We start from the raw sequence: 18,399 nt of genomic DNA, 5'->3' as shown, positions 1-18,399 counted from the left end.
GACATGTGCTGATAACCTAAAATTTGCTTTAACTGTTACTAGAGGCCAATCTAGGGCAAGAGCGCTGGGAGACAAAACACCAGATGGCAGGAAATAACTCCAACCTGGAGTCAGCTCATCTTTCAGTATCTCTTTAGCTGTGACTTGTGTCTTCCAGAGACCTTGAGGCAATATTGACTTGATTGTTTCTGTAGAGCCGCCGTCAGCGATTAAAAATGCCCCTGAAGGCCGAAGGCTAGCGGGATGTCCTTGACACACATCCTATTTTCTGGGAAGAGATCACCACCAAGTAATCTCGCTGGGCAGCCGAGACAGAGAGCTCTGGGCTACTTCGGCAGTGATTCAAAGAACTGCATCTGACCGGAACCACAACCTGCAATTTACCCTCCTCCAGTTTTCAAGATAAAAGCAGTGATAGCATTGCACCTGCAGCCTACCTGCAAGACAGAAGTGGCACGGGAGAAAACTCACAACCACACAACAATCTCAAACTCCTGATAGAGGAACACAAATGCTGGAGCTGCACAATGAGCCGGACTCTGGGATCTGCCAGGGTGCCAGAAGGCGGACTTACTCGCACGGGGCTCGCAGCTGCCCGGACCCCCCCAGCTGGCTGGGGTCCCCCGGCTGACATCACCGCCCGAGGCGCGGGTCACGTGGCCCGCGGGCCCCTCCGCGGGCTCCACCTCCTGCCCGCGCCCTCGGAGCGCCAGGTCCGGCCGTAGCGGCCGCGGGAGCTCACCGGGGAGACGCGGGGCGCGGGGCGCGGGCGCGGGAACAGCGCGCAAAGGGAGCGGGGCAGCCGCGGGCGGGCCGGGGCCAAGCGACCAACCGTCCTGCAAACTTGGGCTGCGGCCGGAGCGATGGAGATGGTCGCGCCCCGGACGCCGTCTCACTCCAAGCCCTGCTGCCTGTGCCGCCTTGCGCACACCCGCACCGTCCTGCTCGGCGTCTGGTACCTGGTGAGCGCGGCACCTGGGGCGGGCGCGGGGCCCCCGAGGCTTTCACGCCCCCTGCTTCGGCCTCTGGGTCGGGTGGCGCGGCCGCTAATCCGCTTAGAGTTGTATTGTTAGAAACTTCATTCTCCGGGCAAGCCTGTCCGCGAGCCACCCCCTGGCCCTCCGATCCGCCAGCCTGTGGGGGGTCGGGTCAGGGCTGGAGTTAGGGACATTTGTGGGGTGCCGGGTGGGCGGGGGCGCGCGAAGCCCGAGCGCTTCTGCAGCTCTTTGGCTGCGGCCGCGGGGAGAAGCCGCGGTGGGCGGTGAAAAGTGCCCTCGGTGGCCGGAGAAGTCTGGTGGTATCTGCGGAGCACGTGCGTCTTCCTTTCTGCTTTCCACCCCTGGGAGTGTGTGTTTCCACAGGTGACCGGCACGTTTTGCAACCCCTGCGGTTGGGACTCCGCAGCCCCGACCCCGGCATACCCAAGCTCCCGGCCCACCAGACTTGACTTTGCTGCCCAGATCCCCGCACACGTTTGTTTGCATCCCGAATTGGAATGGGGTAGGAGACATTATGGGACTGATTCCCCGCACACACACACATATGTAAAACCCCTACCTAGGAAGGGATTTGCTAGGCTGCGTTTCAGTCTGCATTTGATACCCGCTTATTTCCTGGGCATTGACAGAAGATCCGGACTTCTCTGGACAGACACCCGCAGGCAAATCTGATGATTTTTGTTGTTGTTATTTTATTTACTTATTTTAGTCTGGAGCTTTTAAGATCTTGTGGTTATCTGGGGCAGTGAGGCAACCTGAGGAATCCTGCCCTATGCCTGTTTCACGTTGATTGTTGGCACCGCTAGATTGCACCAGTATGACTGATTCCTCTGCATTTTGGGTTTTGTGACATCATGAGGAAGAGTAAGACCCAAGCCACTTTGCAGTCAGTATCACTGAATCATGAGGAAATACTTATAAAATGGTAATAGGAGGGCATGTAAAACTTTCTAGTGAAAATGCATTTTTTAAAAAAGATTATTTATTTATACAAGCACTGGGTACAGTCAGAAGCGTGGGAGGGTAAGAGAATTCATCAGAGCTAGATCGGAGAGCAGAACAGGCAGACTGACGAAGTATACTGCCGGCGCAGCAGGAGAGGTCTGTCTTGCCATGTGGGACCCTCAACCGGAGGCCGGGGATCGAACCAGTGCTGAAGAGGCTGCGGGCAGCTTCACAGCCCAGCGCTCAACCACTGTGCCACCAGGGGAGGCCCTGAAAATGCATTCTTAATCATCAGGTTTTTGTTGCTTTATATTTAATTTTTTTGATGTAATATGAACATTATGTCAAATTATGAACTCTGTTGTGCCATTTTTAGCAAAACATCCCTCCCATATGGTATTCTCTGCTACTTATAGTTTAAAGTTTCCTTTGCCTATTCACAGGCTGTATAATAGAAATTTTTGGTCTTAAAACTTTCAAACAGATCTTTGCTACCTGTGACTTCTTACTGTGCAGTGTGAATGCAGATAAAACATCACCATATTGGCTCACCCCTGACTTTGCTAAAAGTCAAGAAATCTTTTACAGAAATTTTGAATTATAGCAAAGGGATAGCAGAAAAATAGGGCTTTTTATTGATCTTCAACACAATTTTATACAAATGTTTTATGTCCTCCCTGAAAATGTTCAAATCTGCAGACTTGCAAGCACATCAGTGAATTGTAATTTGTAAAATCTAGGACACTGCATTAGGCAAATGCACTACATGATCTACTGAAAAGATAAATCTACTTGAGCCCTGTTGTTGGCTGTAATCCAATCAGACAGGACTGGTGTGTTAAAAGGAGAGTACTCTGCATGCTTTGTCTACTGTCTGAGCATGCTGCTGTGGAAAGTACTTTACTGCTGTGCATGTTTTAGCCTTTAGAACTATACGGCCTTTTGAAAGATAATTAGAATGTTCTTTAGCTGATATGAATAGGATCGCCACTTTGGGCAAATCTAATATATGGGAAATAGTGTAAGTATGGGTAATGTATAAAAATTCCTTTGCTTTTCATAAAATTTAGACTTTAAATGTTGAATTTAAAAACAACTGAGTTTCCTTCATACCTTTAAATATAATTTGGTTATTAAAACTTTGGTTTACATGAACATTTTATTTTTTTTTTAATTTTTTAAAGATTTATTTATTTATGCATACAAGAGCTGGGGTTTAGGCCAGAGGTGTGGGGGTGAGAGGGTTCACCAGAGACAGAGTGGGGAGCAGAACAGGCAGACTGACCCAAGTACACTGTTGAGAGGAGCAGCAGGCGAGTCAGGAGAGGTCTGCTGTGCCTTGTGGGCAACTGCTCCTGGCGGTAGAGGATCCAACTTGTGTTGGAGAGGCTGCAGACAGCTTCATAGGTTGCGTCTTAACCACTTGTGCCACCAGGGAGGCCCTGCATGAACATTTTAAAGATGAGGGAACCAGAGTCACTGAAAAACACGGCACCCTCCTTTCCTGTCCCCCTCATCCTACCAACCTGGATGAAATGGGGTCATTTATCAGAAATGGGAGAGTTTTCCAAAGAAAAGGATAGGGTTATGGGCAGTTATTCAAGTAAGAGTCTCCTAGAACTCTTCCTTAAATTAGTAAGTTGTTTGTAATGCCAGATGGCAGTAAGTGGACCTTTTAAATGTGTTTTCTCATGTTTGTTGATACCACTACCATTTTTACTAAGTTCTATGTGCCAGGTAATCTACTGGATACTTTTCATAAGCTTATTTTTTACATACTCCTGATGAGGTAGAGTTTTTATTCTCAATTTACTCCTGAGAAAACAGACTAACAGTTCAGTTGAGTTATTAGGTCACATAGTTGGTTTGTGAACTGAGTGATGTTTTAGTCTGTCCAATTTCTGTTTTATCTTTTGAAAGTGATGTGTTTTGGGGCCTCCCCGGTGGCGCAGCAATTGAGCGCTGGGTTGCGAAGCTGCCCGCAGCCTCTGCAGCGCCAGTTCGATCCCCGGCTGCTCCCCAGCCGCTACCCGGCCACCAGAGGAGGGTCCCACATGGCGCGCAGACCTCTCCTGCCGCCCGCTGCTCCCCTCAGCAGTGTACTTTGGTCCTTCTGCCTGCTCTGCTCCCCGCTCTGGTGAATTCTCTCACCCTCCCGCGCTTCTGACTGTACCCAGTGCTTGTATAAATAAATAAATAAATCTTTAAAAAAAAAAAAGAAAGTGATGCATTTTGTTTATGCCTTGGAGTAAGTAATAAAGGTATCCTTTAGTCCAGTAGCAAAGTACCTGGTTTCAGGTATTTATATTAGAATTTGTTTTTTGTTCTATTACTCTTTGTATTATTTTTCCTTTTTTTATAGGCATAATTTACATATGGTGTAAATTTACATAATTTACAGATATTAAGCCTGCAGTTCTTTGAGTTGAGAAATGCATCGCCTATTTAACATACACCTTAAAGAACATTTCCAAAACCCAGAAATGTTTCCTGTGTCTCTTACCAGTTAATCCCTTGTATACATAACCTCACCCTATAGTGCATTTTATCTGTTTGTAGATACATGGAATTATATTGGATATATTCTTTTGTATCGGTTTTTAGAATAAAGTCTTTCAGATTCATTCATTTTATTGGAGTGCTTCAATAGCTTGTTTCTTTTTAATTGCTTGAGTATTACTTTGTTGTATGAATATAACACAATCTGTTTTTTCATTTGCCAAATGTTTTCAGTTTGGATTTATGATAGATTAAGCAACTCTGAACTGTTTTACATAAGAATTATTGTGGATGTAAGTTTTTCTCTTCCTTGAGTAAAATCCTAGGTATGATTGCTGGTTGTTGGGTAGAAATATGTTTAACTTATGGAAAACTACCAATCAGTTTTGTAAAGGAATTCTTCTATTTTACATTCCAATTAGCAATGTGTGAAGTTCTAGTTTCTCCATAACCTTGTTATCTTTTAGTGTTACTAGACTTTTTAATTTCAGCCTTTCTAGTAACTCTTAATGGCTTTAGTTAGCTTTTCCTTTTGACTAATGATGTGGATTAGTTTATCTTTGCTTATTGGCTAATCAGATAACTTCTAAGCCCCACTTCATATGGAATAGGGCTTATCATCAGGACCCGAATTTCTCTCATCACACTCAAGCATACTTTTTCCTTTGTATTATATTTAATTGCTTTGTCATGTGACTTTCTTAGTATGCTTTAAGAAGTGGTAGTGATGTTTGGAAACATCTGTCATATCCACCTGGGATGGCTCCCCCTTTATGTATATAATACTTTTTATCATTATCAAGTGTATCTTAGGAACAGTCTTTCAGCAGATACATGGAATGCCTCTAAGAGTTGGACACTACTCATGGCGTAGTTGGCCGTATGTCAGATTATAAAGGATGAGAGGAGTCACAGTGTCTGACCACATTCACTCTATGACCTAACCTTTCAAATGATCAATTAGTTCACTTTGAACATCATGGCTTGCTTGTGTACATAGACCTGATGGATTCTTTTTGTATCCTGAGAAGTTCTGGTGTGATAGCTATTGATTTTTTGTCTGGGGAGTAATACTGGATAGCAAGACTGACATATTTGCAGAATGACTGATAGTTTTCTTTTTTTAAAGATTTATTTATTTATTTAAACAAGCACTGGGTACAGTCAGAAGCGCGGGAGGGTGAGAGAATTCACCAGAGCCAGAGCGGGGAACAGAACAGAGAGAAGGACCGAAGTACACTGCTGAGGGGAGCAGCGGGTGGCAGGAGAGGTCTGTGCGCCATGTGGGACCCTCCTCTGGTGGCCAGGGAGCAGCCGGGGATCGAACCGGCGCTGCAGAGGCTGCGGGCAGCTTCGCAACCCAGCGCTCAACCGCTGCGCCACTGGGGAGGCCCATGACTGATAGTTTTCAATGGACTTTCTCATTTGCTCTTATTTAGACTTCAAAGAAACCTTGTGATCAGGCCTGGTTGACGGTGGTATGCTTATTTAAGATTAATAGTTTATTTTTAGCTGTCGGATTTTTTTAAAAAAGATTTATTTACTTTTTAAAAAAGATTTATTTACTTATTTACTTACTTTTAAAAGATTTATTTATTTATTTATGTAGCTTTACTACATACAAGAGCTGGGGTGTAGGCCAGAGGAGCAGCGGGCAGGATAGGAGAGGTCTGCTTCACCATGTGGGTATTTCCCTGGCCTGCTGGGAATCGAACCAGCACTGCAGAGGATGCAGGCAGCTTCACAGCGCTGCGCTCAACCCCCTGCGCCACCAGGGGAGCCCTATTCTTGTTTTCTTGAGGAGTCTCCATACTATTTACCATAGTGGCCACATGAGATTACATTCCCACCAACAGTGGATGAGGGTTCCTTTTTCTCCGCACCCCCATCAGCATTTTTTGTTTCTTGTCTCAGAGGTGTGAGGTGAAATCTCATTGTGGTTTTCATTAGCATTTCCATAATAATAAATAATGATGAATATCTTTTCATCCGTGGTCCATCTGTGATTTTTCTTTGGATAAGTGTCTATTCAACTCCATTGTCCTTTTGTTGTTGTATGAGTTCTTTATGTATTTTGCATATTAACCTCTTTTATGATTTGCAAATATCTTTTCCCATGGAGCAGGTTACCTTTTTGTTTGATGATGACTTCTTTCACTGTGCAGAAAGTTTTTGGTTTGTCCCATTTCTTCATTTCTGCTTTTGTTTCCCTTGCCATTGGAGACAAGTCCAAAAAGATTGCTGACTAAAATCTGGTTCTTGCTCTCTAGGGAAGAATTTACTGGAAGTGCTAGTTCTAGTTGAACTAGGCATGGGTTCAACTCATGCATGAGGAAACCAGCTTGGGAAAGGAGAGTATCACCTTGCTTTTGGAAGGAAGTTAGGATGAGGTATGTAAAGTGGGGAAGAGAACAGCAACATAGCTTGTTAGGGTTGGGCTACGTCAGGGCACGCACAGTTTGGTAACATTCCAACTACCTGCATGCGTGTGGGCTCTCCTCCTTCTGGAGACTGTGGGATTATCATTATTCAGATCTAATGCTTTGTCTTATCAAGGTGCCTCATGGTCAGTGTAGTGGGCTGGGTTGTTCGGACAGGGCTTGCAAGATGATGATTTAGTCCGCCTGTTCTAACGGGATGGGACCACTCCACTTATGGGCTTGCAATTTCTCTTACCTGGGCTTTCTCCAAAGGAAACCCTCTGTTAATGTGTGGTAGCAGCAATGGAGGAAGGTTACATAGGAAAGAAAAGAACTCAGGGACTTGTGGAGCGTGGCACGTTTCTTCCAGCAGGTCCGGAAGGTGGCCAGGAGTCTAGGGACAGTCAACCACAAGACTCTTGATACATTTCTGGAATATTTACTTTCTTATGCTATTATCAATTTAAAATGACCCGAGGGTATCAGGCACTGATGTTATCAGCATCCTGTGACAGAACAGAAGTATTTCCTTAAGCATTAGGCAACCCATCATCTGGCCCCAAGGAATGTAGCACAAGGGTCAAGTTATTCTTTGTTCAGGCCTGACCACAGTTTGGGTGCTTAAAAGCTTTTCCTGAGGATAGTCTGGTGAGTCCACAGAAGAGATAAGATTGAGGACTAAACAGATCAAGTCTCTGGGCCTGGAAAATGCATTTTCTTCCAGCTGTGCTTAAAGAGAAGGGTTTGCCTTACGGATAGTCCTTTGTTGAGGTCTCAGTTTTAATTACCCTGCCCTTAATTGGAATGCATATATCTATGCAATTAATTACCCCTGATCTAAGAGTCTTTTTTCCCCCTTGTCATAGTTTTTAAAATGGCACTGGATTCTTGAAAACATTATTTTTTTTCTTTTTCATAAACGTCTGCTTTCACCTATATATTTATGGTTTAGATAAAGCTGTTGTAATATATGCAAAAATGTAGTGTTTACCTAAGACTGAAGTTTATTTCTCTCTTGTTAGCTGACCAGGGAGGTTAGCAGACTTTTTCCCATGAGGCCATTTATAGGCCAGGCTGGTGGTGTAGTTGTGCCATCCTAACTGCAGACTCCTCTAGTTCTAAGAAAGCTGCTTCCTTTATCCTGGTCTTCATGGCTTAACAGCTCAATGGCACCATGTTTATGTTCTGGCCTGTGGGAAGGGGAATAGGGTACCTGGAGGACAAGCAACTTTATTTTTTTAGCATGAGAAGTGGAACTTGCACACAGTGCTTTCTCTTATATCCTAGTAAGCAAAAATAGGACATTTGACTTAGCTGCAAGGGAGGCTAGAACATGTTATCTTTTTTTTCCTTTTCTTTTTGCACACTAGTATTAAATGGGACATGTTATCTTTAACTGGGCGTTTGTATATTCAGAGAAGCCTATTGCTGTGAAAGCAGTGGAAAATAGACTGGGGGTGTGTGACAGGGGCATGTACAATTCTAAGGGCAACCTAAATAAATAATTATTAAAAAGTATCCCAAAACAGTAAAAACAAGTCATAAAAAGTTATGACTATGAATAAAACTAGTATCCAAATGAGAATGCATTTTTCCCCATGTGTGCTCCATTAATGGAGTTTTTAATGGGATGTTTTAGGAATTTTCAAAAAGATAAAATGAGGATCACACGAATTGTAATTTCTGTATGGAACACATGTGTATAAGACACAAAATGCTGCTAGCTTACGGATCTGGAAACCATAGCCATGCTTATGAGACAGGGCAAGCTAGGGTTATTAGGCAGTTTTAGGGATAGTGCAGGAGGGGACCTCTGAAGAATTTAGGGAGGCTTCAGAGATAAGGACAACCAAAGAAATATAACCAATTCCATTAGGAAAACAAACACCCCAGGACCACGAATAATATTAATACTGTTAATGATGGTCCTGGTTTTCTTCAGGTGATAAAGGGAGGTGGAGACTGGAGAAATGAAGAGTGGTTTAATTTATGGACACATTAGAAGGGCAGCTGTTTAACTTCAATGCAGGGATGCCCATCCAGAGGACTGGGCCATAAATTTAAAGATGCAACTAATGGGGAAAGAAAAAGCTGTTAAATAAGGAATGTGAAGATCCCGCACTCAGTAGCAAATTAAGTAAGACAGCTGAGAACTAACCAATCACAAAGAGACTGGTGAAGTTTTAGAATAATGAGGGAAAAAAGGTATATATTCCCTAAGACACGACTCTACTTTGGCTTCCTTGCCCCTCCCAGGCCTGGTTCCCTGGCCTGGGAGTCCCACTTTATTTCTGCTCTTTTTCTCCTCAATAAACTTTTTCTTCTAAACAAACCTGCCTCTTCTCGCTTGCTTGCCTGAGCGTCTGCGAAGTTCCTGCTGCGGCTTCGTGAGACACCAACCCGTGGGGGTCTAGTGGCTGGGGCTCAGCACTGCCCCTGCAGCCTGGAATCCGTTCCTGGCTGGGAGACTAGACCTGACAATTCCGGTATCACTTATGAATCAGGACTTTCCTGCTAAGAAGATAATAATTATGGAAAATTTAACCTAGAGGGAATGCTGATACTTGTCCAGCTTTTCTCTTCCTCTAACCCTCCTTCCTTTCATTCCTCCTTTTCAAAATCAGTTTTATTGAGAAGATTTGTGTGTTAGGAACCTGTATTAGGCTTGATAAAAGTCAGAATCTAATTTTAAGTACAGTATATAAATATAGTCGCAAGGAACATGTTTCAAATAACAGAAATACTGCAGAACTTTTGTGAAAATGTTTAAAAAATTTAAGTTAGTCAATTACAACAGGTGCTTTCTCTGTGTGGTTTTTATTTTTTTTTGGGTTATTTTTATCTGAGAATATTTCTTTGCCTAGTTTTCTTTTCTCCCAGCAGTTCCATAATCTTACTTTTTGTTCTTATATAAGCATGTAAACAGGAATAGAATCTTAAAAACAATGATGTTTATACTAGTAACATAATTAATGAATTTGCTAGATTATCTTTTCATTAGTTTACTTTGAGAATCCTTAAGAACAATGGTCTTTACAGATTATTTACTTTTGAAGTATTCTGATATTGTTTTAAGTAAAAGTAGCAAAGTCAGATAGTGACGTCACCTGCAAGAATCTTGTCACTTAGATTCATAATAATGAATATTTTTCACATACACTTTATGCACAAAAGAGAAGAACACGCAACAATTCAGCATTATGATGATGAAACATTTATTTGTCTAAGAGATGGTTAGAGAGCAATGTATCATTGCGTTTAATTTTTTTTAAAGATTCATTTATTTTTATACAAGAACTGGAGTACAGGCCAGAGGCACAGGAGGGTGAGAGGATTAACCAGAGACAGAGCAGGGAACAGAACAGGCAGATGGACCGAAATACACTGCTGAGGGGGGCAGCGGGCGCGACAGGAGAGGTCTGCTGCACCATGTGGGTATCTCCCTGGCAGGCCAGGAATCGAACCCGCACTGCAGAGGCTGCAGACAGCTTCACAGCACTGCGCTCAACCCGCTGTGCCACCGGGGAGGCCCTCATTTCATTAATTTGGCAATTAAGGCCTTTGAAAACTTAGTTATGCTGGGCCTTCCCTGTGGTGCAAGGGGTTAAGATGCAGCCTGTGAAGCTGTCCGCAGCCATTGCAGCATAAGTTCAATCCCTTGCCAGGGAGGTGACCCGAATGGCCCAGCAGACGTCTCCTGTCTTGCCCGCTGCTGCCCTCAGTAGTGTGCTTTGGTCGATCTGCCTGTTTTGATCCCCGCTCTGTCTCTGGTCTGTGCCCTAGCTCTTGTATGCATAAATAAATAAATCTTTAAAAAAAAAAAAAACTTTAAAAACTTAGTTATGCAATTTTACTCTAACATCTTTTCTAGACTTGCAAGACTGTTTGATTCTAGAAGTTTTTGTTTTTTATTTAACAGGAAGCAGTAATATCTCTTCAAATGGTCTGTCAAAACAGATTTTATGATAATTCGTTTGTTGGAATAGGATGGTTACAGATACAATAGACCTAAGAATAGAGCACGTTAGAATACAAAGCCCCATCTCTGTTGTATTAAAAAGTAAATTTAGCCACTTTGCACTTCAGATTTTCTCTACATTTTTTTAGACGCCAGCTTTCTAAACTTCTAGTACTTGAGTCATTTTTTTTTTTTACTACAGTTTAAATCTCCACACCTCATCCTAAAACTTGGCTCTGGACTAGGCCTATCACTTCATAATTCAGTGATCCAGAATGTTCTCTAAGATATAAAAGAGAACATGTTTTTTCTCTACTTGGACACACCTGACTTCTGGGTCTCCCAGTGGCTCTCAGTAATTCCTCTTTCTGGAATTACAGTAATTCCTCTTCCTGGATTTTGTAAAGAGAGAATCTGTTGCCTTTGTCCAGCGTCCAGACATCTTTCTTGGTAATCATGTTGGTTTTGTGTTGGAAGAGCATGTAATGGTGCCTGAGAGTGAAGGTCAAAACCCAATCTAGTCCATTCAGAGAAATTTGGGGTTATTTCTGCTTGGGTGGCAATCGGGTTCATTTTGCTTGCAGACCTTGTGTGATAATTGAGAATGACTGTTTGGAACATTCCCTTGAAAAGAATTCCCAATCTGCTGCCAGAGCATTGGTTAACACATTGGCCAGGGCTTGCAGCAGGGTGTGGTAACTTTGGGGAGGAACCTGGGAACCTTGCTGGAAAGAACATTTATATTCAAAGGACCAATGATTGGGGCACAGTTGAAAACAGATAGGATTTCCTCTAGAGTCAGTTTTTATCTGTAGGCTGTTGTAATTATAATCACTCTTCATAGGGGAGGCAACGTTGCTTTTATATATAATATGGTATTTGTAGTGTTGCAGAAATAAATTCTAGCCTTTTACCCAGGCAAGGGAAGAACAAGCAGTACTTCAGGAATGGTGAGGTCAGAAGCTTTATTACTCATGCATGAGGTCTTAGACCTGGGTAGCCCCCCCCCTCCCCCTGTAAGGTCTGAGCACTGGTCTAGAGACAAAGAGTTTCTTTTATACACAACCACTTTACATTGATAACATTGGTTAGTTAGCATACAAATTCTTGACACAGGAAAAGGGGAAGGATGCAGACTTTTGAGGATGGCCTGGGAGATCCATCAGCCTAGCAGGCTGCCAGGCCTTGTTTAGATATTCTTATTAAAGAGGCAAATTGTTATTTACTTTACATTTCCAGGTCTATGACTCTTTAACAGGGAAAGATTTCCTTTTCTTCTGCTGTTCCCTTTCAGTAGTGGTGGTGAATTCTTAATTCCTCTCTCATGCGGAAGACTTGGTAAAAAGAATGGCACTGTAGATTACACAGGTGAATGAGAATGATCTCATTGAATTTGCAAGAAACAAATCCCTACCATACATTTTCTAATTTGCCTATGCCTACTCTAATAAAAGATAAAAACTTCCACTTTACTGCTTAAACAAACCTAGAGACTGCCTTTTGATTTGTAGCTTCCAACATCAAAACATTGCCTGTAATTTAAATCTAACTCAAATGACTGCCAAGAGGGGCTCATTTTTATGTTTTTATTTCCTTGGCTTTTTTGCTTAACATTTCATTCTTAGTCACTTAGTCTGATACCCTAAAATTATTTGTGTTCTACTCTTTGTCTCTCAAGGTTTCCAGAAGTCTGTTACTTTCTGGTGTGAAGAAAGTCATCTTCCTGTGAAGTTTTTCAATTGTATCCCCTTCTGCCCAAATTATTAGAATACCAGAATACCTTTCACTCTGATGGAACTTGTATTGAACTGTCTTTCCTGTTAGACAATAGGCTACCCTGAGGGGTTTGCCACCATGTAGGTGATATTTACCATAATGCCTGGCTTATATTTGTTGCCTAATTTTGAACAATAGAATTAATGGCTTAGCATTTATTCTACATTTTATTTGCCTGTTGATGTGTGTTTATCCTGCTGGCTACTAATCCTGAGTGTGGGGACCAGGTCTCATTCATATTTATTTATTTTAAAAGATTTATTTATTTATGCATACAAGAGTGGGGTACAGGCCAGAGGTGTGGGCGGTGAGAGGATTCACCAGAGACAGTGGGGAACAGAACAGGCAGATTGATCGAAGTACAGTGCTTAGGGGAGCAGTGGGCGAGTCAGGAGATGTCTGCTGGGCCATATGGGTTGCTCCCTGGCCAGCTGGGGATCGAACTCGTGCTGTGGTGGCTGCGCACAGCTTCATAGGTTGTGTCTTAACCCCTTGCGCCACCAGGGAGTCCTCTTATTCGTATTTATGTAACTCAGTTCTAAGCAGAGCATTGGGCACATAGTGGGTGAACCAATTATTCAATTTCTTAGGCAAATAGGGTTTTATGGTAGAGCTATTTTACCCCCAGACTATATTAGCCATACTTGTTTGAATTGAGTAGCAAGTGTCCAGAATTTATTATCAGAACAGGATCATATAGACTGAGGCTTATTTGAATAAGAGAGCATATTTGGATTAGAATTCTAAAATTTGGTTTAAAGAAATGTCAGGAAAACTCTTGTACTCCAGCTCTTGATTCTGTTACGAAGCAGCCCCGATATAAAAACGGGTTGCCTGGCTGTGGGTCCTCACCTGCACACTTAAAAGGGACTTATTTATACTCCACTACAGGCACATACAAAAGGTTAATAAAAGGTTTATTTACAAGGGAAAGGGAAATGAGGAAATGTACAACTCTGGGAGAAAATAGAGAAATAAAGTCTTTAATGCGTCCTACCCGATCCGCCGACCTGGAAACCCAAAGGCACTCTCAGAGCTGGCCTTGCTCTGCGAGCTGGAGGGGAGCCAAAATGGGGAATCCCCCAAAGCCCACATGTCTGGTTTTATACCAAACCTGGCTGCTTAACCCCACCCTCAGGTCCTAGCCACCTTCCCTTTGGTGGTGATGGGATTTGGAGTTCCCAGTGTCTTTGGCTTTGACCTGGGGTGGGGGTGGAGTCCACAAAGCCTGTATGGAATTAGCTTTAGGACATCCTTTTCCCCCTAACAATTCCACGGCCCTGTAAGACTTCAAGGGTGCTGCTCAAGCTCTTAGTTCTCATTCATTTATTTTAGAATCAACAAATGCACCCAAGGGATCTCCTGGATCTTAGCCCAGTAATTCTTCACTGTGTTGTTAGTTCTCTGTCTTTGTATATTGTTTATATTTTGTCCAGATTTTCTAGTTGTCCTCAGCCAGAGGATTGTTTTCTATTACCTAGTTCACCATTGTTAGTTATTAGTATTTTATTTTATTTTACTCTGATTTTTCTCCCTTGATTGACCTATTTCCAAATTTTGACTTGATGCCTGCTCATATTTGCTTGTTTTGGGTCTTCTTACTATTGTTTCTCGCTAAAGAGTCAGACTTAATAATATCCTATAACATATTTTATATTAAATATATCTTTGAAATTTTCCCTGACTATAAAAGCAATTATACGCATAGGATACCATGGGAAAATGTTAATACAATAAGGGTATAATGATACTTAAAGTACAAGCCTTCTGCAAATCTGGCATCTTTTATTTCGATACAGAATCACTCTATTTCTTTCCTGTTTTCAAAATAATTTAGAATAATTTAGAGCACTTTTAAGTTCACAGCAATATTTATCAAAAGGCACAGATTTCGCATATGCCTCCTGTCCCCAACACATGTTTAAATATCCCATTTTCCAAGTCCCTTACCAGGGTGGAATTTTTATTATAGTTGATGAACCTACACTGGCACATTATTATCACCCCAAGTCCATGGTTTACATTCAGGCTCATGTTTGGTATTATAAATTCTGTGGATTTGGAAAAAATCATATTGAAATTTATCTACCAGTATAGTGTCAGACAGGGTAGTTTTGTTACAGAGCAGCCCCGGTATAAAACAGGTTACCTGGCTGTGGGACGTCACCTGCGCTCTTAAAAGGGACTTGTTAATACTCCACTGCATGCACACACAAAAGGTTAATAAAAGGTTTATTTACGGGCCTCCCTGGTGGCACATCGGTTGAGCGCTGGGTTGCGAAGCTGCCCGCGGCCTCTGCGGCGCCGGTTCGATCCCCGGCTGCTCCCCGGCCTCTGGAGGAGGGTCCCACATGGTGCGCAGACCTCTCCTGCCGCCCGCTGCTCCCCTCAGCAGTGCACTTCGGTCCCTCTGCCTGCTCTGCTCCCCGCTCTGGCTCTGGTGAATTCTCTCACCCTCCCGCACTTCTAACTGTACCCAGTGCTTGTATAAACAAAACAAACAAATAAATAAATAAACAAACATGACTCTATAAAAAAAAAAAAGGTTTATTTACAAGGGACGGGGAAATGAGGAAATGTACAACTTAGGGAGAAAATAGGGAAATAAAATCTTAAATGCGTCCTACCCAATCCGCCAACCTGGAAACCCAATGGCACTCTGAGAGCTGGCTGAGAGCAGCGAGCTGGCGGAGAGCCAAAAGGGCACCCCTCAAGGCCCACGTGTCTGGTTTTATACCAAACCTGGCTGCTTAACTCCACCCTCAGGTTCCAGCCACCTTCCCTTTGGTGGTGACGGGATTTGTCTTTCCCAATGTCTTTTGGTTTTGGTCTGGGGTGGGGGTGGCGTCCACAAAGCCTGTATGGAATTAGCTCAGGGCATCCTTTTCCCCCTAACAGTTTCACTGCTCTGAAAATCCTCTGTGCTCTGCCAATTTATTCCTTCTTCCCCCAGTATTAGTAACCACTGATCTTTTACTTTCTTATACTTTTGCTTTTCCAAATTGCCTTCTAGTTGGAATAGCCTTTTCAGATTGGCTTATTTCACTTGGAAGAGTTACATTTACTCAGTGATTAATATGAGGAAACAAGTAGTATGCACCCTGCATTCTGGGTTATCTGATGTTATATAATTTAGTGTTTTTAGTCTAGTTTATATAAGTGACCATCTATAAACATAAACAATAAAGTTGGAATCATGTAACATTTTTATGCAGCACTTTTATTTACTATTATTATACTGTGCAAAATTTCTTGTCATTAATATTTAAATAGGAGTTTTAATGCTTATATGGGATTCTATTATTTGGTTATAACACTTGTTTCATGTTTTCACTATAGATAAGCCTGCAATGATCATATTTGGACACAAATTTATGCAAATTTCTAATTGGTGTAACTTATCTCTGGGTTTGAATGTTCTTAAGATTCTCTTATTGAGGCTTTAAAAATGTGAGCTGGTGATTACAATTTGCATTTTCAGTTGTTTAGATTAAAGCTGCACGTCTCACTGTTCATTTACAATCTGATATACAATTTCAGGGTGAAGAGCACTTTGGATCCCTAAAGTATATAAAAGGGCCTAACACCACTTAAGTACTTGGACAGAAGTGGAATTTTATTTACATATGGAAGTAATCATTGTCAAGAACAAGGGAAAAAAAAATATGTGACACCACAGGAACACTTTGTAAATAGAACAGGGACAGCTTGTAAACAACCTACCAAAACAGACAAAGAAAACCCAGATGTAAGTGGGTGAGCGTTAACTGAACAAAGAACAAAGAATATAAATATGCCCTCTTTCTTTAAGTTTGGATTAACTGTGGTCATTACATAATCTGCTCCTGGCAAGTTTTACCATCTTCTTGGTTCTCATTTGTGGTGAAATTTCATCCTTGGTCAAAATTGATGATTGGGTGGTTTCCATTTTCTCTCTTTTGGGAAGACTTTTTACCCAATGTTTTTTGGACTTTGACTTATATTTGATATTTGACCCTTTCTATACAATTGTGTTTAGGATCTACTGTGACTACTTGTAATCCAACCCCTTTGCACACCCTAGGTCCTCCTAGTTGCCTTAGTGTATTCATATCATCCGTGATATGTCAATTCCCACCCAACAATTAAGGCTTTACACAGTAATCAGTAAATGTGTGTCACAGATGTTCAGTTATGAATATTTCCCTCTGATTAAAAGAAGCACAATTGGGGCCTTCCTGGTGGCACGGGCGGTTGAGCGCAGCGCTGTGAAGCTGTCCGCAGCCTCTTCAGTGCCGGTTCCATCCCCGCCGGCCATGGAGCAACCCACATGGCGAGCAGACCTCTCCTGTCTTGCCCGCTACTCCCCTCAGCAGTGTATTTTGTCAGTCTGCCTGTTCTGTTCCCTGCTCTGTCTCTGGTGAATCTGCTCACCCTCCTGCGCATCTGACCTATACCTCGGCTCTATTTATACAAGCACTGGGTACAGTCAGAAGTGTGGGAGGGTGAGAGGATTCACCAGAGACAGAGCGGGGAGCAGAACAGGCAGACTGATGAAATACACTTCTGAGGGGACAAGCGGGTGGCAGGAGAGGTCTACACACCATATGGGACCCTTGCCCGGCAGCCTGGGATCGAACCCACACTGCAGAGGCTGCAGGCAGCTTCGCAACCCAGCGCTCAACCGCTGCGCCACTGGGGAGGCCCTAAAAATAAATCTTTAAAAAAAAAAAAAAAGAGCACAATATTGCTTCATTTGTGATATGTGCAGACCTAACCATCATATCTTTGTTTTATCTATGTCTCTTTTCTTTGGACTATTTCATGAAAAACTAGGGCACTTGGACTTGGCCACAGGTCTGTGGTATGTGAGCACAAAGAGAAGGGGCATGGGACTAGGCGTTACAAGGTGGAGGACAGTAGTTACTGGAGCAGCTAGAGCACAGCCAAGTAAGGAATTAAGCCCCACTCTGGAGTGTGAAGAAAACACCAGTGGACTGGTAGCCAGAACTCTGTTGTCGGGGACATGTGCATGTTGGGGACTGAGCAAGAGAGAGCAGGAATGCATATAAAGCTGGCAACTAGGCTGTCAGAACTTGAGTAAGCAAACAGAAGAACAGAGGACAGACGTGAATACCAAAGAGTGAATAAAAAGAGTGTGAGTAACCAGATGGGCAAGCAGAAAAAGAATGAATTGGACACCCTGCAGATACTTTTCAGCACAGTGCATCTAAAAGCAACTTCATCATAGTCCTTCAAACAATCTTCTAGGCTTAAAATCTCTCTTTTTAAAGATTTATTATGTATACAAGAACTGGGGTATAGGCCAGAGGTGTCGGGGTGAGAGGATTCACCAGAGACAGAGTAGATAACAACAGGCTGATGTACTGAAACACACTGCTGAGGGGAGCTGCGGGCAAGTCAGGAGAGGTCTGCTGTGCCATGTGGGTAGCTCCCTGGCCAGGGATTGAACATGTGCTGCAGTGGCTACGAATAGCTTCATGGGTTGCGTCTTAACCCCTTGCACCACCAGGGAGGCCAAATCTCTGAGTTTTGTTTGCTTTCTTTATCTTTGCATCTGTTACCAAGGCTCTAATAATCCCATCTCCATGTGGAAAGGCCTTCAGGTTCAAACCTGGACTTTTCCATATAGGATCTAATTTATAAAGTGATTTAACTTCTCACACTAACTCATAAGATTACAGTCTTACAGAGTTGTCATAAGATTTAGAGAGAAATTGGATAAAACCCTTATTACCTTTCCACCAGACTATGCGATGGTCTCCAGATTGGTTTCTTGCCACCATTTCAGCCCCTAGCCTCT

At 42.8% G+C, this 18,399-nt stretch overlaps 1 protein-coding gene across 1 annotated transcript in view; it reads left to right on the top strand.

Annotated features, from left to right (window-relative positions):
- Positions 1-863: 863 nt before the first annotated feature.
- Positions 864-18,399, top strand: part of LAPTM4B (lysosomal protein transmembrane 4 beta) — a gene marked incomplete at both ends in the record, with an annotated part of 67,080 nt that continues 49,544 nt past the window's right edge. The window contains one exon of the mRNA XM_084230533.1: positions 864-962. Within this exon, the coding sequence (XP_084086659.1) occupies positions 864-962 (99 nt within the window). The remainder of the gene's footprint in view (positions 963-18,399) is intronic.

This window comes from Talpa europaea, assembly GCF_964194135.1.
Source record: "Talpa europaea genome assembly, chromosome: 3".
NCBI classification, from domain to species: domain Eukaryota; kingdom Metazoa; phylum Chordata; class Mammalia; order Eulipotyphla; family Talpidae; genus Talpa; species Talpa europaea.
The sequence above is the reverse complement of the archived record's forward strand: the minus strand, read 5'-3'. Positions and strand labels throughout refer to the sequence as shown.